General features: G+C 53.0%; 1 protein-coding gene across 2 annotated transcripts; it reads right to left on the minus strand.

Moving 5' to 3' along the window:
- Window positions 1-7926: 7926 nt before the first annotated feature.
- Window positions 7927-26450, minus strand: LHX2 (LIM homeobox 2). 2 transcript variants are annotated; one of them, XM_063082509.1, is made up of 5 exons: window positions 26331-26450; window positions 24666-24868; window positions 23340-23743; window positions 17697-17902; window positions 7927-8214 (listed from the first exon to the last, which is right to left on the minus strand). In XM_063082509.1, exons 1-5 carry the CDS (start codon window positions 26448-26450, stop codon window positions 7927-7929), a joined length of 1221 nt encoding a protein of 406 aa, XP_062938579.1. The 2 variants fall into 2 exon arrangements, with proteins under 2 accessions (XP_062938579.1, XP_062938580.1); XM_063082510.1 differs by having other exon boundaries at window positions 17697-17895; window positions 23336-23743.
- Window positions 26451-27382: the final 932 nt, after the last annotated feature.

Raw genomic sequence — 27382 nt, forward strand, 5'->3', positions numbered from 1 at the left:
AGACACCTACTGTGAACCAAAACCTGTGCCGTGTGACTCCCCCGTCACAGCCACTGCGTCACGCAGTACCTGGCACACGCTAGGTACTCGAAATGATCACTCCCAATGTTGAAGCTGAGGAAAGCCTCCAGAGCCCGGAGTAGATCCCTGGTCTCTCGGACGTCCCTCCTGGACTGGCAAGGAGGACGGGGGAGGCCCCGGGCAATGCCGCGGTGCACCGCCAGGGGGCGCCTCCGCCCGGCCCCTGCCGTCCCCCTCCGGTCCCTGCGGTGCCCCTGCCGGCTCCCCTGGGAGCTTGCCCTGGTCCCGGCGGCAGGCGCCCCCGCAGGATGTCTCCGCTCCCCACCCCGCCGGATCCGACCTGGCTCCGGCTTCCGCCCCCTCCCCAGTCCCCAGGGGCCTCCTCCAGACAGCTCCAGGACGACCGCGCCAGCCGCCAGGCCCGAAGCCACCCCCTCCGCCGGAACCGCCCCGAAGCCCACCCCAGTCTCTGTCTGAGAACCAGTGAGGCCAGTCCGCAGCGGGGACCCTCTCTCGCTTCTTTTCACAGAGCAAAGACGCATAAAGGTGCACGAGGTAAAGACTGGACTGAATACATACATAGCGACAGCTCCCAGGAGCAGAGCAGGACTCTGCCCGGCATTCTGCTAAATGCGATGGCTGCCTGAGCTATACCATTCAGTGTTCACAAAAGTACATGAAGGAGACGATATCATTACCCCCATTTTACAGATTACAAATACTGGAAACTCAGAGAGGTTAAGTAATTTGCCCAGAACCCAACAGCAGTGAGTGGCAGGACAGTGTCTAGAGCCAAAGTTCTAGGCTCTCAACCCTAGTGACTGCCCATGCTAACATTTATTCTCTCCAGGGTTTAGCAAGTATTTACTGAGGACCTGCCACGTGCCAGGCATTGTGTTGCGTGTAATATGAAGACTGAGACACTGAGTTGTGGAGCTTACAGTAGAGGAAACACAGACTCGTCATTAATCTGTTCATTTACTAAAGCTGTGTTGTAAGGAACCCCGTGCCCAGCCCCGTGCTGCCCATACTGAACCAGGCAGGCACAGGCCAGCCCCGAATTGCCCTGTTGGAGGGAGTTGGGTGGGGATGGATAGACAATTACAGCCCTATGTGGTGAGCAGGGCGGAAGGTATGGCAGGGTCAGAAGGGGAGAAAGCTAAGCAGGGAAGGTTCCAGAGAGGATGGGGCATTTGAGCAGGGAAAGAAGAGGGGTAGGAGCCCCAGGCAGAGAGAGCCCACCCAGCATGCAAAGCATTGATGAGTTTGGTGCACCCGGCTGGTTTTAAGCCCAGGGATGGGCAGATCCCAGGTCCTAAACCAGAGAGCTGGGCAGGGACCAACTTACAACCAAGCCTCAAATGCCAGCTTAAGGACGAACTTGCTCAGGAGTACTAGGACACCCAAAGAGAAGCAATGGGTAAGTGTCCCTGGTCCCTTTTATGCCTCAAGCTGACTGGGAGCCCCTTGAGCAGGACTGTGCCAGCACTTAGAGGTCTTAAAGCCATCAAAAACTCCACAAATCCAAACCCCCAATCCCTGATCATCTTCCCCCCTTCTCTTCCTGATGACTTTTCTCATTGCAGTCAAGGGTCCACCATCCACCAGTTGTGGTCCTGCCCCATCCTAGTTCTCCCTCCCCCCATAGCTAGTCCATCCCCTCTGCCTCCACTCAGGTGTCCCATCGCCTGGCCGACTTTAAGAGCCTCCTAACATCCACCTGTGTCCCCTACTGCCCTGACTCATCATTCCCAGCTTCCTGGTGCTCTTGGAATTAAGACCCAGGCATGCTGCCTGCAAAGCCCCTGGCCATGTCTCCAACACCATCTCCTACCACCCTGGCCCTTGCTCTGAAATCTCCAGCCACACTGGCCACTTTTTAGTGCCTTGGACCTTCTAGGCCTCAGGGCCTTTGCACAGACGATTAATCCTTTCTTGCCCACCTCCCTCCCACTTGCAAGTTAATTCCTGCTCACTTATCTGATCTCTCAGTGATTCGTTTCTCCAGGAAGCTGTCCTATCCCTTGCCTGTGTGTATGCTGTCATGGTCCCTCATAGACCTCATCACAAACATCGTTAAGTAGTTACTTTTTGAGGCTGTTTGACATTTGTCCCCCCCACTAGACTCTGAGTTCCATGAGGGCAGGGACCAACTTATTTACTGGTATCCCCAGTGCCCAGTGCAGCACCTGGCACTCAATAAGTGTCCTTCAGCCAGACATCCCTAGCTTTGCTGCTTCCTGGCTGGGTGCCCATAGGTAACTCCCTTCCCCTCCTCGAGCTTACACTGCTCATCCTTAAAAGGAGGGGGCCAGGTGGGCAGTCCCCAACTCAGGCTGCCTATCAGAATCCCTGAGGGACTTTTTAAAAATGCACAGGTCATTGTCATCATTGTCCTCATCGAGTTAGGGATGGGGAGTGGGTGGAAGTTTAGATGTTACAAGAACGAGGGAATGTTATTAACTGTGGACTCTGAGCAGTGAGTACAGGGGAGTTCATTATACTCTTCTGTTTACTTTGTATATATTTGAAATTTTCCATAATAAAAGGTTTTTTATAAGATACACCAGCCTGGGCTCCTCCCTGATAACTGATGGAGAGCCAGTAAGGGTATTTTGGAAAAGCTGCTGGAATAGTTCTGATGAGTAGCTCTGGCTAGAGACTCTACGAGGCTGCTTCCAGCTCCAAAGAATTGGCAGCGATTCTCTCCTGTCCACATGAGTGCTGTTTGCTGGTGGAAAAATACCACACCCTGAGCATGTGCTTCTGCCCTCCCCCGTAACCCCCCCACTGCCCCCCCCCCCGCCTCCTCCTCAAACACTTCTAGGTCAATTGCCCGATCTTCCAACACAAAAAGTTCCCCAAAACACTAGTCTGTTAGCAGCCTCTTCTGGGCTCTCCTGACTTCTCCAATGCCCAGTGGCACTTGGTCTGCTTCTGCAAGACCCCAGGATGGATCTGAATTGCCTAGGTGCCCCGGCCACAGTGCCTGGCATGATGGAGGGATTGATTCATGCTAGCTGAATTGAATTGAATTGCCATGAAAATATCTTTGGGGCTTCCAAGCTGCATGATCCTGGGCAAGTGGCTTCCCCTGGGCTTCTTTCTCTGTGAAAGGGAATAATAATCCCTGCCTCACAGAGCTGTGGGAAGGATTCAATGAGATAATGAATATAAAAAGGCACTGCAAACTGCAGAGTGCCGCGTAGGACTTTTACTCCGTGCAGAGCCAGTCTCTCTGTCCTTGGGTCTCCCATAAGGCCCGGGCATCCCTCCTGCTGGACAGTGGCTGCCTATTGATACATTTGTCTCCCAGAAAGCCAGAGGGAGGGGCTGTTAACCAAATCATCTCCACATCTCCAGTTCCTAGTGCCCAGCACTGGGCCAAGGAGAGAGGGAGGGACAAAGTTGGGGGAAGACAGAAAGGAAGGTCCAAAGGGCCTGCTGGCACTCCCAGTGTCCCTAGAGCCCAGAGAGCCCAGGGTGAACCTTCCCGGGGCCTCAGCTGGCAGATGAAGTCTGGAGGCATCCATTCTTGCAAGCAAGACACAGTCCATGGCAGCACACGAGTAAGGGGATGGGGAGGGGTCTGCTCAGCAGTATGCTGGGCCTATAGCCCAGGAGAGACCAGGGAAGTCATGCTGGACCACGGTGGCCCTGGCCTCGTCACCCCCCCTGTATGACTACCCCGTCCTGCAAGTGGTGTCCCTGCCTGACTCTCTCTCCCCAACAACCTGTCAGAGGAAGCTCCCCAAGGTCCCCAGGACAGAGTTCCAGTTGTCGTTCAAGGCCCTCCATGAGCTGAACTTCACCCGCCTCTGCAGGGCCATCCCCACCATTAAACTACTCCCCACTCCTGAAGCTGCTGTGCCTCCTCTTGCCTCTGCCAGGCCCTTCCCTCTGCCAGGAGTGCTCCCCTGGCTCCTTTCTCCATCTAGTCATCTTCTCTTCATTCAAGAGTCCAACCTAAATATTATCTCCTTCTTTGAGTCGCTCCCAAGTTCTCGAGACAGTTCCTCACACCTCCATTGTGGCTTCCCTAGGATTTAGTCAAACCACGAATAAAATAGGTACATGTTCTCTGATTAAATCCTAACAATATCCCTGCAAGTTTTGGCCCCATTTTACAGATTAAGATACCGAGGTTCAGAGTGGCTGAGTACCTTGCCCAAACCCTTTCAGGGCAGACAAGACAGTGGAAGGTCTCTTCCATCTGCCCTAGACCTCCCCACTCTGGGGAAGAGGAGACCTGGCAAGGTGGGGTAGGGCCACGGTGGAGACCCCAGGCCCTGCAGACTGCCTACTACTAAGACTGGGTGAGGGTTCCAAGAACAAGGAGGCTCCCCATATTCACAGAGGGTTGGATGGCCCCTTGGTCCCCTCTGTAGTCAGCACACAGGGAGGTTCAGACAGGTCCCAAGAGCTGCAGGTGGCCGTGGTGGCTGCACCTTGTCCCTCCCTCCCATCACAGTGGACAGAGCTGGACTGCACCTCAGCGCTGCCTCAGCCGCTCAGCACCACGCACCTGCCTTCCCTGCCCATCCCACCGCTTTGTCTCCGGCTTGGGATTTCACCTTCTTTCTCCCCCTCTGTGACTCTTTACAGCCTCAGAGGGACCAATTGTGTTTCTCTGGCTCTGGCTCTGTCTTGGTCTCTCTCAGCCTCTGAGTATGTCCCAGGGTGTCCCTTTAACTGAGAGTTCCCTTCTCAGTCTCGGTCTTTCTCTGTCGCATCGTCTCTCCCCTGTGTCTTTGGCACTCTCTCCATCTGTCTCTATCTCTGTGTCTCTTTGTCTCTCTGCCTCTTCTCTCTCACGTGCGCTGTTTTTCTCCCTTTCCATCTCTCTGTGTCTACTGTCTGTCTTTCTATCTCTCGGCCCCGTCTGTCTCTCTCTGCCTCTGTATCTTTGTCACTGTCCCTTTCTGTCTCCCAGTCTCTGTCACTCTCTCTCCCCCCCGCCCCCGTCTCTGCCACTCTCTTTCTGAGTCTGTGTGTGTCTCTCTCAGTCTCTGAATCTGGGGAGAACAGTGTCTCCTCCACAGCATCCCCATCCCTGGCCCAACAGCAGGCCTGGCTCCTAAACATTCTCCCATGTAGGGGCGGGGGACCCCGGGCATCATTCCAGGGCCCTCTCCATCTGGGTGGCAGTGCTGACAGGTGAGATAAGGATCAGACTCTGCTCTGTCCGGACCTGAGCAAGGGGCACAGACGGGCTATGCGGGGGCGTCTGGGTGCCTGCAAATGTTTGCATGTGCGCACGTCTGGGTTTCTGTGTGGGTCTCCCTGTGTGGGGTGGTCTGGGTGTCTGTCTGGGTACATGTGTGAGCATCTGGGCCTGTTTAAATCTGTCTGCGAGCATCTGTGTATGTGTGTCTTTGTGTGGGTGCTGAGTGTGAGCACCTTAGCCTGTGGGTCTATCCATCCACGAGTGTCTAAGGAATGTGCATGTGTGTGTTTGTGGGGACGTGTACGAGTCCCTGGAAGCAACTGGAGATGTGGTGTGTCTGTGTGTCTGTCCATGGGCCAGGCCTCTGCTTGTATTCACTCACGTAATCATCAATGAGATCCGGATTCCATTACCCCATTTGACAGTAGGAGAGTTGAGGTTCTTAACCCCCTTGCTGGAATGTGTGACTGTGGATGTATGTGTCTGCTTGAGGCTGAGAGCCCGAGGTCTGGTGGCAGACAGACCTGGTTCAAACCTTGGCCTCCCCACCACAAGCCGCGTGGCCCCAGGCAGGTTGACTAATCTCACTAAGTCTCCTGAATTCATTCAGCAAAAATTTATTAATCAAAAACAGATAAAACTAATCTATGGTGCTAGAAGGCAGAATAAGAGCTACCTTGGGAGGGGTTTACAGAGAGGGGGACCAAGAAAGCTTTCTGGATGCTGAAAATGTCCTATATCTTGATTTGGGTGGTAGTTACAAGAGTGTATTCTTGGAAAACCAATCAAACTGCTCATTTGAGATGTCTAGACATTATACATTGATACAAAAATTTATGAAAAATTTATTGGGCTTCTACTATTTGCCATTAAATAGCAATAACAAGTGTTTTGGGTGTGTGTGTGTGTACATGTGCATGTATGTGGTTTTTGTTTTGTCTTTTAACATTTCAGAAAGTCAGTCAGTCCAGGCTTTGAGCACTCTCAGCCCATTCCTGCCACACCCTCTCCCTTCACCCTGTCCCAACCATGACAGCAGAGGAAGGAAGGGACAGAGACTCCAGGCTGGGGCTGGATAGTTCCCCTGCCCAATCTTGCCTATCTGTTTTCTCCCCAAGGTGGCCATGACTTTCTCTCTGGATTTTCAACTTGGGGTGCCTCTGGGGGGCATTTTGGTGGGTAACTGCTGGCATCCAAGGAAGCTTGTAGCAGAGTGCTCTGCAGCAGGGCTCAGAGTGAGAAATGAGTGGGGTAAGATGTCCAGTGGCCAGATACCACACCTGCTTGGTGCATTCAGCGATAATACACACATTATCACCCGGATACACACATTCCTGCTCTCCACCTGCAAAGTCCTCACATGTCATCTGTCATTCAAGAAATGCATTGAGCCCCTACTGTATTCCAGGCCCTCTGCTGGGCCCTTTAACATACCTTACTTTCCCCTCACTACAACTGTCACTCATGGATCATTATCTTCATCTTACAGGGCAGGAAACTGAGGCCCAAGTGGTGAAATGTCTTCCCTCAGCTCACACTGATCAACAGTAGGAATTCCAACCTCATTCTGCCTGGCTCTAAACCTCCATCCCCCCTGAGTGTGTCTTCTCTAGGTGTCTGAGCTTCCCTGAAGCTTTAGTAAAGGATGCAAATATATTTGCTTTTGCCTTCTTGGGAGATTTTAAATTTTTGTGTCATTAGGAAAACTGGAGCTTAAGCTGCCCTTTGGTGACAGTGTTCACTCCCCATAGAGAAAAGCTGCAGGTTTTTTAGGCCTCCCTCCTTGCCCAACCAACACACACTTTCCAGCCCAGATGTGAGGGCCTTTGACCTCTGTTGCAAGAATCCAGAAGGGCATGCTCATCACATATTTGAAAGAAAAAAAGGAATGAATGGTACTTTGCTTACATATACACTTGAGCACATATCACACCATGTAAAATTATCTGGTCTGTCTCCACTCTGAATTCCTTGACAGCAGGGACTGTATCTCTATCTCTGGACCACAACAGCCAGTCCAAAGCCTGGCACAGAAGAAGGGACCCGTGAATATGTGATAAATAAGTGAAGACCCTGGGCTTCAGTAAAACTCAAGTCATGTGAGTTTCACACCCAACTAAACAATGGCACCGAGTAGTTTCGATAAGTGGGTTTATTACTGGTTAGATTTTACAAATTCTGATATTCGAACAGACTTCCACCTTAAAATTCTAAAACAACAAAGCGACCGTTGGAGGGGGTTTGATCTTTCCTTTTTTTTTTTTTTCCTTTTTTTTTCTTTTTAGGACTATTCAAAGTAACAAACTTTTTTTTGTTGTTTTTTGTTTTTTACATTTTTGCTCTGGTCATAAATATACAGAGAGAAAAAGAGGGAGAGAAAAATGAACAAGTCATCCAAAGTATGGAGATAAAACAGTATTCCTAAGGCACGTGGCAGTCTTTGAAAATACAGAAGCTCTAGCCAACTTAAATTATCTGTTGTTTTTCCTCGCTCAGTCCACAAAACTGTACAGTGACACAAATGTTGTGTTGCAGATAGATCTTCCAAGTAATTCCTCAGTCCACACCGCTGTGTTAGCTGGACGCACAATTATCTCTTTCCTCTGCTTCCAGGCGAGATCCTAAAATGTGGTTAGTTAGTTGCTCAAAGCCTCTATTTTAAAATACACTTGGAATTCAACTAAAGATAATTTCTTTTTTAAAGAAATTGTGGGACGGGGTGGGGGGGCCACGAGTCATTAGAAAAGGTTGGTAAGAGTCGTTTGTGAGGGGCTGTGAGGCTCGTGGCCCTCCAGGTTGCCAGGCACAGAAGTTAAGACGGACGTCACAGTTGGCAGGGTGGGGCTGGTCAAGTCTGTGAGGGTCGTGGGCGTGCTGGAGGGGCTGAGCGAGGCGTTGGACAGCTCCGAGGCCGGCCCCGAAGGCGTCCCCGTCTGCAGCGCCGCGTCGGCCGACTTGTCCACGCCCGTGTTTTCCTGCCGTAAGAGGTTGCGCCTGAACTTGGCCCTGGCATTCTGAAACCAGACCTGCGTGGGACAACAGGGAGGGGCCGGTTAGGGGAATGTGGACAAGGACTCGAGAACAGCAGAGCGTCCCCCAGACTGTTTAACTCACAGGTCTCCTGTTTCGGTAAGATGCTAGTCTGCGTTTTGCTCAGGGGGGGTCCCAAAAGTCAGGCTGGCAATATTTTGTTCTTAATAAAATTAAAATTTCATCTTGTCTAATGGGCTATGGCTGGGTGTCTCTTACTGTTAGGAGGTTCCAGAGCTGGGCAGCACTCTGCAGTGTCATAGCCACCAGTCACATGCTACTGAGCATGTGAAATGTCACTAGCCCAGATGTGGCTAGTCTGTAGGTGAAAACACACAACAGATTTGAAGACTTGGTAATATGGATAAAACAAGGTAGCATATCTGAATAATAATTTTTATATTGATTACATGTCAAAATGATAATGTTTAGGATATATTGGGTTAAAAATATCTTATTAAAATTAATTTAACCAGTTTCTTTTTACTTCAACGTGGCTTCCAGAAAATTTAAAATTTAAAATTACACATGTGGCTCATGTTGAATTTCTATGGGACACACCAAATGCACACACCAGACAAATTTTTTTTTTGGCATCTGGCTGGTACAGGGATCCAAACCCTTGACACTGGTGTTATCAACATCACGATCTAACCAACTGAGCTAACTAACCAGCCCTAACCAGACAAATCTTGATCATTTTTCATAATGGTTGTTTGAAAAAGTCTTTTTTTTTTTTTTTTTTTGGCAGTTGCCTTTAAGCAGACAATAAATCCCACAAGTTCTTGTCGGTACAATTTTAAGTGTTTCACAGTCAGCAAGTCTGGAAAATACTAGAATGGTATAAAGAACACATAGGTATCGGTTAATAATAATGAGTTATCAAGAGGAAGAAAAAAGACACTGATCCTGCTCCCCACCATCAGCTGGAAAAGCTACCCGATATCCTGGGCCAGGGGTCTTGGGTCTCAGGGCAGAGGTGGGCAGAGGGGGGACAGCTGCTAGGTTAAAGTCAGGCCAAGAAGGGTGTGACATGCAGGTTCCCTCTCCCAACTTGTCACATCCCCATATCCGTTTATGAGGGAGGTGGGTGGGGCGCTTGGTGTGAAAAGGACACCAAGGAGAGAGAACATGGGTTCATTTTGTCTTCGCTTGGGCATAGACACCCACCACGTCCACACTCATACCTTCGCACACATGCCTGTACATCCATGAAGACATACATAGAAACTCATCTATGCAGCCGCCCCCCCAAGAACACCCACCCGCGTAACTGCACAAGCACAGAGGCCCGCCACCCCCGGCGGTACATGCAGTACTCTAGGAGAGATCTCAGAAATCCAGGCCACTGGGCAGGGGGAGGGGGAGAGGTTGTACCTCCCAAAGAAAAAAAGCCCCAAAGGCAGGGCCCCTGCATTTCCCTTCGCGTGAGGAAAACACCCGCCAGAAGCCTCCCCATAAAACAAAAAGCCTTTAGGAATTCTACAGATTCTGGGGTGTCCAGCTGTGTGTTTCCAGATGTGCCTGCATCTGTATGTCTTCTCAGTGTCTCAGGCAGGGGTGGGAAGAGCCGACTCCCGGCTCCACGCCCCCTTCGGGACCACCCCTGCTGCAGTGGCCTGTGGCCTCAAACCCCCCTTTCTGGTGGCCCAACACAATTTGGGCTCAATTAAAAGCATATCCGCCAGACTCTTGGAGTAAAGAGGGAGATAGAGATGCTGTGAAGTGGGGAAACAAAGCTTTCTCCCCAGCACGCTGATCTTCCATGGAAGAAAACACAATTTCCGTGGCTCTCTGCCCAAAGGAAGCCCATCGCTCCTTCTGGGGGCTTGTAAATAAACGCAGTGCTTCTAAGACCACCTTCCTCAACATGCTCTTCTTGTGGTAGGGAGGTCCTTTCCCGCCCAGCCTGCAGAAATCTGCAGGAGCAAGGCTGTGTTCATCTGGCCCAGGGAGTGACTGATGGAGAAAGCCCCCAGAGAGAGGAAGTGACTTCCCCAAAGTCACATGCAGGTGGAGGATGAAAAGGCCAGAGGCTTGGTGCTACCGCCTTGCCACTGTCCTGGCCCATCTGCTTGTGACCCTGAGAGAGTGCCTGTGTGTCTAGCTCTCAGAGCAGGAGCTAGAGCGGGGAGTGGTGTGTTGCTCATACATCCGGGGCTCCAAGACCTCGGGAAGGGCTGGAACCGGTTAGCTGCTGGCTGTTTGCTATTTCTCAGGCGTTGCCCCTAACAGTGTGGTTGTAAACAATGACAGCATCTTCCACAACTGCTTCTCTGCTTTACTGGATCTGAAGGGCTGGGAATCTGGTGGACGAAAATTCAGCAACTCAGCTGCTCCAGGGTTTTGTACTGGGCTTGTTTTTCACCTTATGGCAGGGCTTCACCAGAATTTTCTCCCAGGTATTTCAAAAAGTCCCCTTGTGAGAGGTTGTTGAGGGCAGGGACCCTGTCTAAGTCATCTTCATGTCATTGGGAACATGGCGGAGACTGGCAAAGATTAAGAATCAGTCATATGTGTTAACAGTAACAGCTAACATGATGTTGCTCTGACCATGTGCCAGGCACCATGCCACCTTCTCAGATGCACCATCACAGGTTATCTCCATTATAAACCAACTAGGTGACTTCTCTTATCCCTATTTTATAGATTTAAAAAGCAGAGAGGCTCAGAGAGGTAAAGTCACTTTCCAAAGGACACACAGAGGCTAAACTGAGATTGGAATCCAGGATTGCTTGCTATAAAAAGTCCATGCTGTCCCTACCACATGATCCAGAGTAAGCCAGCAAGTGAATGAATGAACAAATGAACAAACAGAGAAACCACTATGGTGCAGTGGAAAGAGTACTGGATGTAGCTTCCAGTCTTGGTTCTGTCACTGACTAGCCAAGTGACATTTGGCTAGTCCCTTACCTCTGGCTCTGCCTCAGTTTCCACACTAGTACAAGAGGATTGAACCATACCACGTGATCTCTATAGCCTCTTGGGGTTTTGACAGGCTGGGATTCTGGGACAGGCACAAGCAACAACAGGCGATCTGCTTCACCCACCACCCATCTTCTTGAACTGACAGCCCTCTCTCTTCATCTGCCTCCAGCTCTGTTCTGTAGTTGTGTGTTTGGGACAAGGCCAAGTTCAGGCACAGAATCATCAGGACACAACTAAGGCCAGGAGTGCCTCAGCCTGGTGCATAGTGGATCCCCAATAAGCCCTGGGTGGATAAAGCCCACATAGCTACTTGCCCCGTCCCCAGGCACCAACTGGCCCTACAAGCTGTGTTCTGCCTCACAAACCTCCTTCCCCAGAATCCTTTCTATGAGAAGGCCAGGAGGACTAGTGGAAAACCCACTTTGCCCCAGCAAATCCCTTCCAGGGACACTAAGGAAACCAGTCAGAAGATGAAAGTTTCATGCCCCACGATGTCCACCATGGCATTTTTTATAACATCAAACTAATGGTGCATCCAGTGTCCAATGAGATGGGGCAAGTGGAAGTCATGACACAGCCACTCCACAAAGCCACAGGGGAAATGTTTGTGATGACTACTATGTAAGAAAGCAAAATAAAAAACTTCATAAAGAAAATAATAATGATGAATACCACTCACTAAGTGCCAGGCATTGTCTAAGCAATTTTACACATTAACTCATTTAGTGTTTATAATAACACTACGAAGTAGGCACTAACATTATGGCCAGCTGACAGGTGAGGAGACTGAGGCACAGCCAGAAAGAGGTGGAACTGAGAAATGAATCCCAGCAGGCTGGTTCCGTGACCTTAACCACTACTTAACCTCTAAACTATACACTTGAATTACTGGGGTCCTGTGATCTAATATGCGTAATTTTTTTTTTCTATTTTTCTAGCCTGTATGGTAGTTCTATTATTTTATAAGCTTTTTAAAAAGTCTTATTTAAAGAACCAAAAAAATGGGCCGGCCCGTGGCTCACTCGGGAGAGTGCGGTGCTGATAACACCAAGGCCCCGGGTTCGGATCCCATATACGGATGGCCGGTTCGCTCACTGGCTGAGCGTGGTGCTGCCAACACCAAGTCAAGGGTTAAGATCCCCTTACCGGTCATCTTTTAAAAAAAAAAAAAAAAAAAAAAAAGAACCAAAAAAATAATAAGCACTTAACTGGAAATCAGGAACCGTTGGTTCTAGCCCCAGGCCTGAAACTACTTTGCTGTGGGATCTTGGGTGAGTCATTCCACCTCCCTGGGCCTCAGTTTCCTCTCCTCTAAAATGAGAAATTTGGGCCAAATCATTTATGAAACTCCATCTGGCTTAGACCATCCATGACTGGATTCAACACTCACTACAGTCCTGTGCAAATGACAGGCAGGACAATGACCATTTTATAGGTGGGGAAATTGAGGCTCAAAGAAATAAAGTGGCTGGCCCTAGTTTAAACCTCACCTCCTCCTCTGGGAAGCCTTCCCTGACTACCTCCTTCACCAGGTCATAAATGTGATATAAGCTCTCACTGCATCCCTGTATTTTTCCTTCCTAGCACTTCTTCAATTTTGTTTTTTAAAAAGAGTTAAATAAGAGTTCTGTGGCCAAATAAAATTTGGGAAATGTTAGATTAGACAAAGTTGAGTCTCTTCAAGATTTCCCAATGCCTGTATTAATACTCTGATCTCCAAGAAAAAGACATAATCTTTAGCACTTCCCAAACTTATTTGAACATGGAATCATTTAAAATATTTTTTATTAGATATTTTGAACATACAGAAAAAGAAGATTAATCTTATCATCATTTTAATTGTTTATACAACACCTTATCACACATCCCCTTTAGACTGTGTGTTCCAGAAGGGACCTGTTCATGGTCTTGGTCACCGCTGAATCCCCAGTGGCTCATGCCCCACCCAGCACATGGCAGAAGGTTAGTATACATGTCGAGTGAGTGAGTGAAGAAAGGAAAGCTAGAGTTCTCAGCTCCTGAATTCTCACGCAGGTTAATGAAAACTAACTAGTCATCTGAAGAATGTTTTTCAACTGCTGGTGGTTAAAATGTATTTTCTTTCAAGGTCACACCAGAAAACCCTTCACTCATCCAAATCAATCAGTCCATCATGACCCTCCCCAAGTCCAGGGCATCTTAATATTCTACCTTCCTGGCCGTACCCCAGAAAGGAAGGGGCAACTCAGAAAGGCATCTACGTGCTGAGGAATGGTCTCCACACATTTGTGAGGCTTGATGTCTTAATAGACCTCTGTCTAAGAGGCCACCTTATCTCCCAGACACTTTGTCCACTGATGAAGAGTATTGTGATTGTCATGCTGCTGCTTAAGACAAACCTGAGCACTTTTTATGGGATGAGAGCATTACTACAGGTTTCTGCGTTCCTACCAAGACATTGCACCTATGACCCACTCCTTCCCTTCTTGCTCAGCTGTACAGCTGCATTCTGCAGCTAGATCCAAGCAGGGGAAAAACCATAATTCCTATGCTGTGTGATACCGGAAAGAGCTTTAGAATCAGACCAATCTGGGCTTGACTCCTGGCTTTATCACTTATTAACTGTGAAACTTGGGGCAAGTGTCCTAGCCTCTCTGAACCTCAGTTTCCTCATCTCCAAAATGAATAGTTAAATTTTTTAAATGCCTGCAGAAGAGGTTGATAGACTGAACCCTGCTGTGTAAATGTGTGCATGAGATTAGCATACATGGAGTCCCCAACATACACTTTGTAAATTATACTTTATGTCAAATCATTTACTCCTTGAAACCACCCAGTGAAGTAAATATTATCATCATGCCCATTTTACAGCAGAGGCCACTGAGGCTCGGAGAAGTTAAGTCACTTACTCAGGATCACTCAGCAAGCTAAGTGGGAGGGTTTAGTTTGGACCTTACATCAGCAGACTCCAAATTCTAATAAGTATGCTTCATCCCAGGATGACCACGTTAGTGGTGCTTGTGTATTACAGATTCAGTAATAGCACAGAACAATTCACACACACACACACACACACACACACACACACACACACACACACACACACACACAGCCTACATCATCTACCTCTGAGAACATAGCTCAACCTCAACCCTCCATCTGCTGTGAGGATGAGGTAGGCATGACTTTGGGGGCAGAACCTGCAGGAGGCACCAAGACCTGGCACCATTAAGATGAGCACGTGATAAGAAACTGATGGATACCTATTGTGTACTAGCAGGCACCATGCTGAAGCCTTCTCATTCATTATATCTATCCTCAGGGTAGAAACTATTATTATCCCCATTTCACAGATAAGGAATCAGGTTTAGAGAGGAGAAATTAAAGCACCCAAATCTTACTCCTGGTAAATCAGAGGATTAGAACCAATTATCTTCCAAAGCCACTCCACCAGGTGCCTTGCCCAAAACTGCTTCCATCCCATATCCCCCAGATGTCCCATCAGCAGTCAGGGCATGTGGGAGAAAGGCCCCCCCTCCTGAAGCCTGGCTCCTGTTACCTGGAGCAAATCATCTCATCTTACTAGGTTTTTAGCTTCTTATCTGTAAAACGGGCAGGAAAATTTTAAGGTAAGGTAGACAAGTGGCTAGAAAAATAATGCTTTGCAAATTGCTGCATAATCAGGAGCAGTTGTGCTGTTAAGGAATATTAAGGATTTGTGCAAGAGATCTGGAGGTCTGGGAAAAGATGTGAACAGTATTATGGGTATGCCATAAAAACCATAAATGATACTCGCACTTAGAGACAGGCAGTGCTGGACTGGTTGAGAGGAGAAAGAATAATGTCCGTTAATCAGACGACAGGCCTGGACTTCGAAGACCCGGCTCTGTGACTTACCAGCAAAGTGTAACTCTGGACAAGTGGGAATCATTTGGGCCTCAATGCTTTCATCCATACAATGGGGGAGGAGGAATCCTGATGCCCGACAGTGAGGACTCAGTGAACAAATGGACTTCACAGGCGTATCAAAGCGCCCAATGCACAGTAGGCACTCAAACATTTGTTGACACACACCATAACTCTCAGTGCGTTTCTCCCTCAACAGGCCCTGCAACCTGGTTTTTCTGGGTCCCCACGGTGGAGGGGGCAGGCAGGTGTGAGCAGCCCTGGGTTAGTATCCTACAGGAGGAGGGGACAGGGCAAGCATTCACCCAGGGCCCTCAGGTGAACCTTTCCTCACACAAAGGGTGATTGGCCCCTCCCGTGGGCTCCCACAGTACTCCCCCCCAACTGATCATACTAGGGGAAACTACATAAGTCTTTCTTTACACTAATGGGTGAATTTCTTCAGTGTCAGGACCATGGTTTTATTCATCTCTGTGTCCCCAGGAGCTGGTGCCAATAGATATTTAGTCGCATGAAAGAATGAGATAACTATGCTGGAAATGTCATTTGCCCCTAAGCCGGGTAACCAAGCCTCCCACCAGCTCATCAAGGACAGCAGAGACTGGCTCCTCGCTCCACATTCAGACTCAACTATGGGTACTTACTCTTTATGTTTCCTTTAATCTGGATACCTGGGAGAGGTATGTGCCCTAATGGTGCCCTTCTTACAAATGAAGCTATTGCTCAGAGAGGGTAACCCATTTGTCCAAGACACACAGCCAGTTAACCCGACCCAGGTCTTCCTGAACCCTATTCTGCCTGACTCCAAATCCCTGCTCATGTCCCTGCCGGCTCCCCAGCATTAATTCACAAATCCATGTGTCTTGCTCCCCCAACACTCCATAGGGTATCTGGATAGGAGGGGGAACGACATATCCTACTAACCAGAAAAAAGACCGCAGCCCTGAGTCCTCAGTCCAAACTCGCCCAGGGCTGAGGAAGGGATGGGGCTCCAAGGAGAGTCCCCGACCTAACCCCAAGAAGATGAAGTCCAAAGGAAATTGGCCAGGGGCGCAGCAAAGTGCGCCGCCCCCTCGCGAGCTCAGGCCAGCGGGAGTAGAAGCTGCAGGCTGAACGGCCCAAGCGGCAGGGGCGGGCCCAGAGAGGCGCATCGGCACCCCATTGGCTGGCCCTCGGTCACGTCAGCTCTTCTGTCCTCCCAGGCCCGGTGCTGCCGCCCCCATGAGCAGGGCTGGACAGCAGGGGCCAAGATGGCCTGGGGGCCCGGACATGACGCGTCGCAGCCCCAACCTGCCACCACCAACACCACATACTCTCAAGAACTTTCTTAGTGTGGCTGCGCACCCCGCCGTATCTGTCACCGTCACCCCCTTGATATCACCTTCCAGCCCTGGCGCTGGAGCATGTCAAACTGGCTTAGGCTCAAATCTCAGCACTTCTCCTGTTGTGAGACTTTGGTCAGGTCACTTCATCTCTTGGTTTTCTTACCTAAAGATGTGCATCTCTATAACCCCACATCCTGAAGAATAAATTCGCTAAACTTGCTAAAAAGGGAGATACTCTCCTGCCTTGTTGTACAAATGCGCAAGCAAGGTCTAGCAACCAGAATCATCGTTCGTACTAGGTAATTAATATCAGCTAATCACTCTAGTTAATGTTTACCATCCACTCAGCAGTTAAGTGTCAGGCACTGCAGTAGACACATCATCTCAAGGGCTCCTCCAGTAACCCTGTGGCATCGAAATTTCCTGTATCCATTTCACATGCGAGGAAACTGAGGCCCGGAAGAGTTAAGTGACTTCCCCAGGTCCACGAGATGAGTAAGAGGTGGAGCTGAAGATTTGAGAATTGTTGGTCCAAGGCTCTGCACCAGTTTGGGTCATGCAGAAGCCTGGGACCTGCCCAGACTAGGGTTCTTAACATCTATGGGGTTATGGGAATCTGGTGAAAGTTATGGATCCTCTCTATCAAGAAAGCACCCTCACACACAGTGAAACTCTGCTCAGCTTCACAGGCACCCAGCCACTTCCCCAATGCCTTATGGGCAGTCCTGACCAGGTGAGCCCCTGCCTTGCCCACCCAGGGGATCTGCCTACACACATACACCTACCACCAAACCTTGCTTCTGGAAGAGTCTGGGAGACAGCAAAACGAGACAGAAGTAAATCTAGAGAGACACCAGAAGAAAGAAAGAGAGAGAGAGAAAGAGAGAAGATAAACTGGAGAGAGTTAGCGAGGCACAGGAGCTCACACAGTTGCCTTGGATGGATGCCCTGGGACGAGGAGAAAGAAAGTCCTCTGAATCTAGCTGAAGTATTTGAACCTTTTGCAACATGAACATATTTGAGTGTCACATGAATAATAAATAGTGACTAAGAATTGTTTACAAGAAAGAAGGGACCGAGTATGGAGACAGGGGACAGAGAGAGAGACACACACACACACAAGCAGGAAAACTGAGAAGCGAAAACTGAAAGAGAGACGATGTAAAGTTAGAAAAAGGATTGAAATCCGGACAGAGACAGAAGAGATGGAGAAAGAGAAAGAGAAACAAAAAGAAAAGCAGACGAAGGGCTGAAGGTCCTTCCAAGGCCCACGGTGTGGGATTCCACCCCAGGTCCTGGCGGCTGCTCATACCCGCCCCCCACCCCCAGCCCGAGCTGACCTGGAGGACCCGCTTCGTGAGGCCCGTCTTTTGCGCGAGCTGCTTCAAGTCCTTGGCGTCGGGATTGTGGTTAATGGCAAAATAAGACTTCATGGTCCGAAGCTGGTGGTGCTTGAAGGAGGTGCGCATGCGCTTCGTCTTCTGGCTGCTGGGGTACGGCTGGTCGCGGTCCAGGTGCTCTGCATCATTCTCGTTGCAGCTTAACGCTGGGGAGGGGACGCAGAGCAGCAGGTGAACTTCCTGACCCTCCCCGTCCCTCCCATTCCAAGTCTACACCCGCCCCACCTGCGCCAAATGTTTCCATGCTTGTTTGTGCACCATGCTGAGAGGGAGGTATTATCTCCATTTTGTAAATGGAGAAACTGAGGATCAGATGAGAGAGCCACCTGCCTAGGATCACTCAGCTGGGAAGTGCAGGATTCAGTCTCAGCTCTGGGAAAATCCAAAAACCATTCCGAGTCATCATATTACAACAATAATAACAGCAACAGCAGCAACAGCTACAACTTGTTAATGGCTTATTGGACTCCAGATGATGGGCTAAAGGGCTTTCATGCACGAACTCACTGGATCCCTAGAACAACACTATAAGCCAGGTATATTTCTCCCTTTTTACAGATGTTGAAACAGAGGCTCAGAAAGGGAAATCACTTGACTGCAGCCACAGCAGCACATGGTCTCTGGGCCCACACTCTTCCTGTTTCCCACGGCACCCTCTAGGGAGGAGCGGCTGTCTCCAGTGTCCCCCTACGGTGTTTGGGACTGGCACCTAGAAGTCGCTTACTGACAGACTCACTTTCATTTCACCCTCATCAGTTCCCATACGCAAAACAATGAATGATCCCTAGGCCTCGGGCACTGGGTCGAAGGTCAGAATATTGCATTTTGTAGTATAACCCTCACCACTGCCCTGTGAGATGGTTGTTTCCCAGTTTTACAAATGCAGCACATTGTAGTTAAGCGATCTGCAAGAGTCTCATAGAAAGTGCAGTTCTACTGGGAAGGGAAGGAAGTGGAAGGAAAAAATTAACATGTATTAGACACCTATGGCTTTACATATATCATTGTACCATCACTACTACCATTCCCATTTTAGAGATGAGGAAACTAACTCTAAGGGAAATGAAGCCACTTGCACATGGCTGAGCCTAGATTCAACACTGGAGTCCTCCCTCTTTCCTTGCACTACAAAGGGAGGCAGGATGAAGCATGACTCTTTAGGGAGCCTGTCCCCATCCAGAATGGACCTCACTGGGCCTGGCTGCCAGTGCTAGATAGCAGTGGGGGTGGGAAGTATAGGTGGAAACCTGGGGCCTCAGAAAGTTGCTCAGCTACCTGGCAGCTGATGGGGACACACAGGATAATTCCCAAGATCCCCTTGTCGCGTCCCGAGCCTTCCCACACTTCTGGTCTTGCTTTGGAAAAAGCCTCATGTGAGGTTCAAATTCAATCCCCTTAAAATGGGGAACTGGGAAAATATCTTGTGCCCTATCGCATGCCCATAATAGAGTTGCCAGATTTAACAAATAAAAAATACAGGTTGTGCAGTTGAATTTGAATTTCAGATAAACAATGAATAATTTTTAGTATAAATATGCCCCAAATAGTGCATGAGACATACCTACACTAAAATTTATTCATTGTTTACCTAAAATTCAAAATACCGCATAGGATACATCTATACTAAAAATTTATTCATCATTCAACCAAACTTTGAATTTAACTGGGTGTCCTGCATTTTATCTGGTAACACTACTTTTGCTCTCCTGGTGACCTGCCTCCCCCTGCCCAGGTGAGGAATAGACCTTTGCAGAAAGAATTTGCAAAATACTGGTCTTGCCCCTAACCTTGGAGCTGACAGCTAGGAACTATACCTAAGGGCCCCTTTCCACTTGCACCCAGGCACCCAGGTTCCCCTGTCAGCTGCATTCCCAGGGAGAATGCACAGTGAAGAATTGGGGGGTCCAACAATTTAAAGGGAATCAGAAAATGACTCTCGATCTGATGGACAGGAACTGTACTGAACTGGCTGAGGGGAGCGATCTTCATCTTTCCCCCAGTCTCCAGCTCCATGGGGGTGGGGCAGGCCTCCCCACAGGGGATCTCTGGGCCCATCCCTCTGCCGAGCCCCTGCCTGGGCCTCGCTGCTGTTAATGAGCTCTGTGGGGACCCAGTGCACTGTGGGCCCAGGGGACCTGCCCTGAGAACGGCCTTGGTGGGGGGAGGTGGTGCGGAGGAGAAGACAGAAAGGACAGACAGAAGAGAAAGAGACAGAGGTAGAAAGACAGAATGGAGAGAGGGAAAAAGAGATGGTAGGGAGGGAAGATGGCCAGAGTCAGGGAAAAAGAGAGGAGAAACAGAGGAAAAGAAAGTGATGGAGAAACAGAGAGAGACGGCTACAAAGACAGAAAGAAATAAGGAGAGACACACAACCGGAGGGGAAAGCGAGTCCTGGAAATAGGGGGAATGTGTGGTGGAGGGTCCGGGTGACCCAGCTGAACCCCAGGGCTCAAGCAGGCCAGGTCCCTGGGATCGGGAGGCCCTTTCTGAAGCTGTTGCTGGCCGGGGTGTGGAAAAAAGGAGAAAGGAGAGAAGAGGAGGGGAGAGAAGGGAAGGGAAGAAGCCGGCTCAAGGTAGCCAGGCCGCGGCGGCCATCGGCGGGGGCGAGGTCTGCGCTGGGGGAGGGAGGGCGCCGGGGCGGGGGGGGACGTGGGGCCCAGGTTTGGCCGGCGCCCCGGATCCCCTCAGTCCCGCCCCCAGTACCCGGGGCCGGGTCGAGATTCCCCAGGGTCGGCTCCGGGGAGGAGCGAGGGGCCGAAGGGAGGGGGAGGACCGAGCTTTCTCTCTCCCCTTTTTTTTTTTTTTTTCCTCTCAATTAGGCCGATTCAATGGAGCTAAAGAGCTCGTAAAATCATGAATAATTTACTCGTGATCTGTTATTAACCCATCGGGTTTCGAGCTCTTGTCGCTGGGACTGAACCTGTAATCAAATCTGACTTCGCCTCATTTTACTAAAGACGAGATTGTAGGTTCAATTGTCTAAATAATGGATTGGAATCAAATCAGTAATTACGCCGCCAGGCACACACACACACACACGCACACACGCACACACACACACACACACACACACAACGCGGGGCTGGGGGAGGCCCGGGCGTCCGGCCGGTCCGCGCGGGACGCCCGCGGCCGTGGAGCGCCGGCGCCAAGCGCGCGCCCCGGGCCCCTGGCCGGCTCTGGCCGCCGTTCCCGCGCCCCCCGGCCCGCGGCCGGCCCGGCTCCGGCGGAGGGGGAGGTTTCAGTTCTGCCTCCGGGGCCGGGGCAGCACGCTCGGACCAGAGAAGCCTCCGGAGCACGGCCGCCGCCGCCGCCCGCGCCCCGGAAGGGCTGTGCGACCCTGCGGCCCTCGGCCCCGGGGTCCCCCCTCCCCGAAGCCTGGACGCCCCGACGGCGTCCCTCCCCACTCTGCCCCAACTCATCACCCTTTGCTAAGGTGCCGCCGCTCCTCGGCGGGACTGTCCCCCGGAGCGACGGGCTTTGCAAGGGGTCCGTGTGGCTGGGCCCCTGGATGTGGGACCCTTCGACAAACGAGCCCGCGTCCTCCCAGTCAGAAACATGCACGCGAGCGCACACACCTGCCCGCACACACCTGCCCGCACACACCTCCGCGGGGCCCGCTTCAGTCCCAGCTGACCCCCGGCCCACACACACTGCGGCCGTTTCTCTCCTGCCAGTGCCGGGATGGGAGGAGAGGGACAGAAGCCAGACCTGGAGACGCCTGGCGGGGCCCGGCAGGACCGGGAGTCGTCTTCTTCCCCGACCTTGTCCCGGAGCCCTGAATAAGCAAGCCACAGAGTCACCGCCGGCCCGCCAAACGCCGATCCTCCCAGTACTGGGAGCCCGGGCCAGGGCCGGGGACGCGCGCACGAGAACAGAGAAAGAGGGCGACAGGCGCACACGCAGAGTCAGAGAGAAAGGGGGACCGAGACAGCGGGAAGAAAAAAAAAGAGAGAGGAGCCATAGAGCAAAGGAGGTGGCTGAGTGGGGGGGTCTCGTAGAAGTGCCAGCTCCCCTGAAACAGCCTTCAGCCGCGTATTCCCGCGGCCTCGCCGCCCGGAAAAGCGGTGGCTGAGCAGCAAAAAGCACGAAGCTGCATCTTCTACCCTCTTTTTGCACAATTCCAAAGCCGGCGTGGAACCTGCGTGCCCAGGAAAACATAATACCGCTCCCCACCCACTGGGTGCCCTGGAGCCGAGTCCTGGATGCTGCTTCCCACTGGAAGTTGACCCCACTCGATAAATAGACGCTGCTCCGTTTTGGTGGACCTGGCCTGGACCTGGTTTAATCTTTATTTTGGGGGTGGTGAGAGATGAAATATGGACGTTCTAGAGAGCAACATCTGTGGCAGTGCCTCCAACAAATCTTTAATCGGCCGCCAGGACCAGCCTACCGTCACTTCACCATTTATCACCCTGAGGACGCTGGCTCTGCACAGGGAGACACGCGCCCCGCGATCCTCTAACAAGGAATTTCGTTGGAGCGAACAGGGGACCCCCTAGCTACCCCCCACTTCCCCCCCCTAGCCAGCTCAGACTCTTTAAAATCAAAATAATGGTGACTTCCTTCCCACCGCTGCCCTCTCTGCAGTACTGGGTTTGTTTTGGTTTTGGTTTTCCCCCCATTTGTGCATTAGACTAAGGGGAAAAGGAGCAAGAAGACAAAAAGTCCGAATCCGATTCCTTCGCAAACGAAAGAAAGAAAATAACTGGAAATATAAACTCCAGTTCGGAAGCCCGGAGAGTCATAAACCTTTTCGGGCCGTGCAAACTTTGGGCAGATGTTCACGGTTCAATTTGCCGGGCCTCAGAACCTCCGCAGCTGTCCTGAGCGAGGACGGACGACGGAGGGGGGCAGAGTTTCTCCCCGGAACGGCCCAGGGTTCAAACATGCCGGAAAAATCGAAGCGAGCCCCGCACCCCAACCCGGCGCGAGGCCAGGCTTGCTCGGGTCTCATCCCCGGGCGCCGGGAACTCGGAGGAAGGAGACCGGGAAAACCGAGACCTGGCGAAGCAGGAGGCTCGGGCCGGGCACGGGTATGCACAGCCCTTGCTCAGAAAAGGCTCCGGAGCCCGAGTTCCCCCAAGCCTGCCGCTCTCGGGACATTTCACAGGTCCAGGACGCAAGCCAGGCCGAGCTCGGCGCCCCAGCCACTGTCAGGCCTTCTGCTGGGACCCTCCCCGCCCTGCCTCGATCTTCCGCCGCGCCAACCCGCAGCCTGTTTGGTGTCGACGTCTCTTGCTTTTTCTATACCTGCGATTTCTGCCCAGCAAGGGCGGGGGGAGCGGGTACCAAAAAGCCGCATCTAAAAATTTTCTCAGCGACGAGGCCCTGCACCTGGAGCAGCAAGGGACTAATACACCCTCTCCTCCCGCTCCAGTCGAGGGCTCACGGGCTGGGTCCCAGAAGGGATCCTAGTGCCCCTCCTGCCATGTCGTCAGGGGCTCAGGGCTGGGGAAGTTAAGGGTCAGAGAGCACGGTACCCCCTCTACACCCAGCACACTGAGATTCACCCCAGCTCTCGGCAGTCCACGTCGCGCATTTTCCCCCAACCCGACGGGGGCGCTCGGTACGCCTCGCACTCACCAGCGTTGTAGGCCGCCAGATCCGCGCCCGGGCCGGGGCTCTTGCGCTTCCTCGGCCGCCCCTTCTGCACAGTGCCCACGCCATTGTAGTAGGGAAGACCCAGAGGGTTGGCGCCCGCTCCGCCCAGCCCCGCGCTCTTGGCCGCAGCGGCTGCAGCAGCCGCCGCCGCCACGTCGGCGTGGTTGAAATGCGCGGGGTACTCGCCCTGCAGCAGCGCCTCGAAGTGCAAGCGGCAGTAGACCAGGCTGTCCTTCATGCCGAAGTGGTCGCCCGTAGTCAGCATCTTGTTACACGTGGTGCACGTGAAGCAGTTGAGGTGATAGACCAAGTCCCGAGCACGCATCACCATCTCTGAGGCCGAGATGCCCAGGTGGCAGCGGGCACAACGCTGCACAGAGAACCTCCTGTAGGGACCATGGAGGGAGGGGCTGTGGGGACACACGGTTGGGTACCCCCGATATCCCTCCTCCAGGTGCCGCTGCTGCTGCTGCTGGGGAAAATCTCAAGATGGACAACCGGGCCTTCATATGGAGGAGGGGGGTAAAGGGAACTAGATTTTGACCCAGGCCTGGTATTGAATAGTTTCCTTTAACCATTTTCATGCCTACTAAGGCGTCTAGTTTACTCAGAGTTTTAGCAAGCCCTAGGAAGAAAGCCTTTACTTGGGAGTAGAAGAGAAACTTCCCACTTTACCCCTTCCTCAGCCTTTACCCCCTGCCCTCCAAACCAGCACCTGGGAATCCTACAGACCTTTGTAATTTGAAAGAAACGGAAACAAGGAATGAGAGAGAGAGAGAGAGAGAGACAGAGACAGAGTCACACACGAGAGAAAGAATATAAACAGACCTTAGTCCTAAACCTGGAGAGGAGAATCCGGGAGGCTGGAGCCTGTCAGTGATTCTGTCCTTTAATCCTGGCCAGCTTTCTCTCTGATCTCCCCAAAAGAACTAGTAATGCACTCACTCCCCCGGCTCTCCCTCTAATTTTGTTCCACACCAGCCCAGGCTGCCTGAGTTTGGGGGTGCCTATTTCTATCCCCTCTGGTTGACCCAAGATACTTCAAAGGCAGCGAGGTACAAATATCCAACCCGAGTTTATTTATGCTCTAAGCTAAGAGGGGAAGGCAGCTTCTGCGGTCCCTACTCTTTGCAGACCTTCCCAAGAGCTCCCCAAATTGTTGATTTACAAGGTTGTCAGTCTATTCGTGCTAGCTTGGAGAAAGGGGTCCTGAGTAGAAAAACCTCTCCTGAGACTGGAGGGAAAGGAGAGGGGCAAGATTGTGCCTGAGATTGGGGGGGGGGGTCCTGAGAAACAGTGGGGGGCTACCTGTAGTAGTCTTCCTTGCAGTAGATGCTGCCATCCTTGCTGAAACAGGTGAGCTCCGACTCCAGGTTGAGCTTGCACTCGCAGCACTTGAGGCAGCGCATGTGCCACTGCTTGTCCACCGCCAGCAGGTAGTAGCGGTCGGAGATCTTGCCCCCGCAGCCGGCGCACAGCGCCGCGCGGTCACTGCTGATGGACGGCATAGTCTGCGAAGGGAGGGAGGCGGGAGACGGCAGCGCCTGCGTCAGCCTAAGGCCCCCCGTCGGCGAGAAACGGGTACCCGAAGCACCCTCCGTGGTCCCGGCTAGCCCAGAAGCCGGTGGGGTGGGTGGGGTAGGGGGCGTTCCAGGGTGTAGCGCTTCCCTCACCCCAAAAGGCCCATATCCTGGCGGCTCAGAACACAGGCCCGCAGGCGCAGCCACCGGCCCAGGCCCGGGTTCTGGCCTAGATGGCTCTCCCGCCTTACTTCTTCCCCTTACTGTCCCTTCTGCCCTTTCTCCAGAAATGCTCAGGCTGTGTATAGGGGCTGGGCCCGCCGCGGCTACTCGAGTCAAGCCCTCCAAGTCCCCAAAATGTTTCTTAAAGGAACCACCCAGCTGGGCCCCGAAAAAAAGAGTAAGGGGACCATTAAAAGTCACCCTCCACACAGACTCCTCTTCGGAGAGGCAGCAGAATTTCTGGCCCCCAGCCCCAGTGATCTCTGGATCCTTAGGCCGAAGGTTTAGGCCAGGACAGAGCGGGTAACTTCTGGCTCCTCTGCCACACCGGCTGGGGCCCTCTTGGATCTTGGGAAGTGGTGAGTGGGGTGCAGAGGCACCCTCAAAGTCTCTGAGTGCAGGACAGGCCCAACCCAAATCCTCCCCTAACCAAACTGACAGCCGCGAGGGTTTAATCGGGGAAGACGGGCTCGGAGGCCGAGAAGCCACTGGGGCTGCCGCTCTCGCTCTCGGAGCAGAGAAGCTTCGCCTGTGTTCTCCGCCTCCTCGGCCTCTAAAGGTCACTTCTGGGCCCGCTGCTTGGGCAGCGTGTGTTTGTCTGGTCCCCCGGGAGGGTCTCAGGCGAGGAACTGGCTATTTGGGGCTGGGCCGGCGGAGCCAGGTGTAGAAACCGAATGAAGTCTCCTTCCGCGAGAGACAGGCCGGAGCCTGAACTCTGAGCCCTGGCCTGGCCAAGTCGGAGCGGCCACGGGGCCGGGGACACGATTAACGAAAAGTGCTGGCCCTGAAGGCTTTGGCCCCAGAAACCGCGCTTGAAAGGGAGCCCTGGTTACCGGGAGACTGGGAGCGGCCCAAGTCGGCTGGAGCCCCAGTACTCCCGGCTGGAGCCCCAGTACTCCCGGCTGGTTCGCCCTTCCCAGGCGCGGGTCGGTCTACCCAGAGCGCCAGGCGAGGTGAGAAGGGAGCCTCCCCGGGCCGTGCGTGGGACTTTGCTTCCACTTTGGGAGAAACGCTCTCCCCCACCTCCGGGGTCCGAGATTCCAGTTTCAGCTTTGCTTCCTTCCTCCCCCAGCAGCCGAGTTTCCCCCGACCCGGGAGCTACAGGCCTTGCATCCCCAGCGCCCGGTCCCGTGCGGCACGAAGGACGCTCCCCAAACTTCGTGGAGCAGAGGCTGTGACCGGCCCGGCCCCGTCCCAGCTCTCAGCCCAGATCCCACGGCCGCGCGCCTACCGTCTCCGTGTCGCCGCGGTCGATGGCGGAGCTGATGGCGGGAGCCTCGCTCTTGGCCCTGCGGTCCATCTCGTCGATGACCCCGTGCACCTCGGGGCCCGACAGACTGTGGAACAGCATCGCGGCGGGACCGGCGGGGCCGGGGGCGCGGCTCCTCCGAGGGAGGGCTTGCCCCCCGCCTCAGCTGCCTGGCGCTCCCGGCGCTAACGGGCCCGGTGCATCGCCACCGCGGCCCCGGCCCCGCCCGAGCTCGGCTGCGCCCCCAGGCCGGGCTTCGGGCCCCGGGCGCCCGCGGGCCAGGACGCCTCCCGCCGAGGCGCGGGGGCAGCTACATCGCGGGGCGCCTGGGCGGCGGCGCCAAAGCCAGGGTCACAAGGACACAGGGCAGGGGGCGGGCGCGAGGAGAGGGCAGAGGTCGGCGCCCGCCGCGGGCGCTTTCACGCCGCGGGCATCGCCCGCCAGGCTTCGGCGCCCGCGGCGCAAAGCAGGGGCGCAAACTCTGCCCGAGGCGGCGACGGCTGCGGTCTGGGTTCACCCAGGAGCGGCGAGGTGCCTGCGGCGGCCCAGTTGCCTGGACCCCTCCCGTCCCTGGGGTGCGCCCCCAGACCAAGGCGACCCTCTTGGGCGCTGAGTCGGCGACTGGAGTAAGGGTTTCTCCGAAGCCAGCGAGCCGAGTCGAACCACCGGGAGAATTGAGGAGGAGGAGGAGGAGGAAGAGGAGGAGGCGGAGGTGGAGGAGCTTGAGGAGGAGGCGCAGGAGGAGAAAAAGGAGGAGGAGCAGAGTGGGAGGAGGAGTCGCCGGCCGAGGGCCCAGCCGCGCGCAACGCTCTCCAAGCGCGCGCCGAGCCCAGCCCCGGCTCTGCAGTCCGCGCCAGCGCAAGCCTCCGCGCCTTTTCTACAGCCGCGCCTGACATCACGTCCTGCCGCCGCGCCATTGGCCGCCCGGCGCCCCAGGCCCTGGCAGCGCGTGCTCCGGGAAGGCGGGAGACCGGTGAGGGAGGGGAAAGGCGAGAGGAGGAGAGGAGAGACGAGATGGTGGGAGCTGGTGGGCG

Source organism: Cynocephalus volans, chromosome 17 (assembly GCF_027409185.1).
Source record: "Cynocephalus volans isolate mCynVol1 chromosome 17, mCynVol1.pri, whole genome shotgun sequence".
Taxonomy (NCBI): Eukaryota; Metazoa; Chordata; class Mammalia; order Dermoptera; family Cynocephalidae; genus Cynocephalus; species Cynocephalus volans.

What these genes read in the sequence shown, in the direction of transcription:
- LHX2 (XM_063082509.1), bottom strand. Translation starts at nt 26,450, where the DNA reads ATGCTGTTCCACAGTCTGTCGGGCCCCGAGGTGCACGGGGTCATCGAC. An exon ending in ACCGCGGCGACACGGAGACG is followed by an intron (nt 24,869 to 26,330) that starts GTAGGCGCGCGG and finishes CTCCCTTCGCAG; the next exon opens with ACTATGCCGTCCATCAGCAG. An exon ending in TCACGAAGCGGGTCCTCCAG is followed by an intron (nt 8,215 to 17,696) that starts GTCAGCTCGGGC and finishes TGTCCCACGCAG; the next exon opens with GTCTGGTTTCAGAATGCCAG.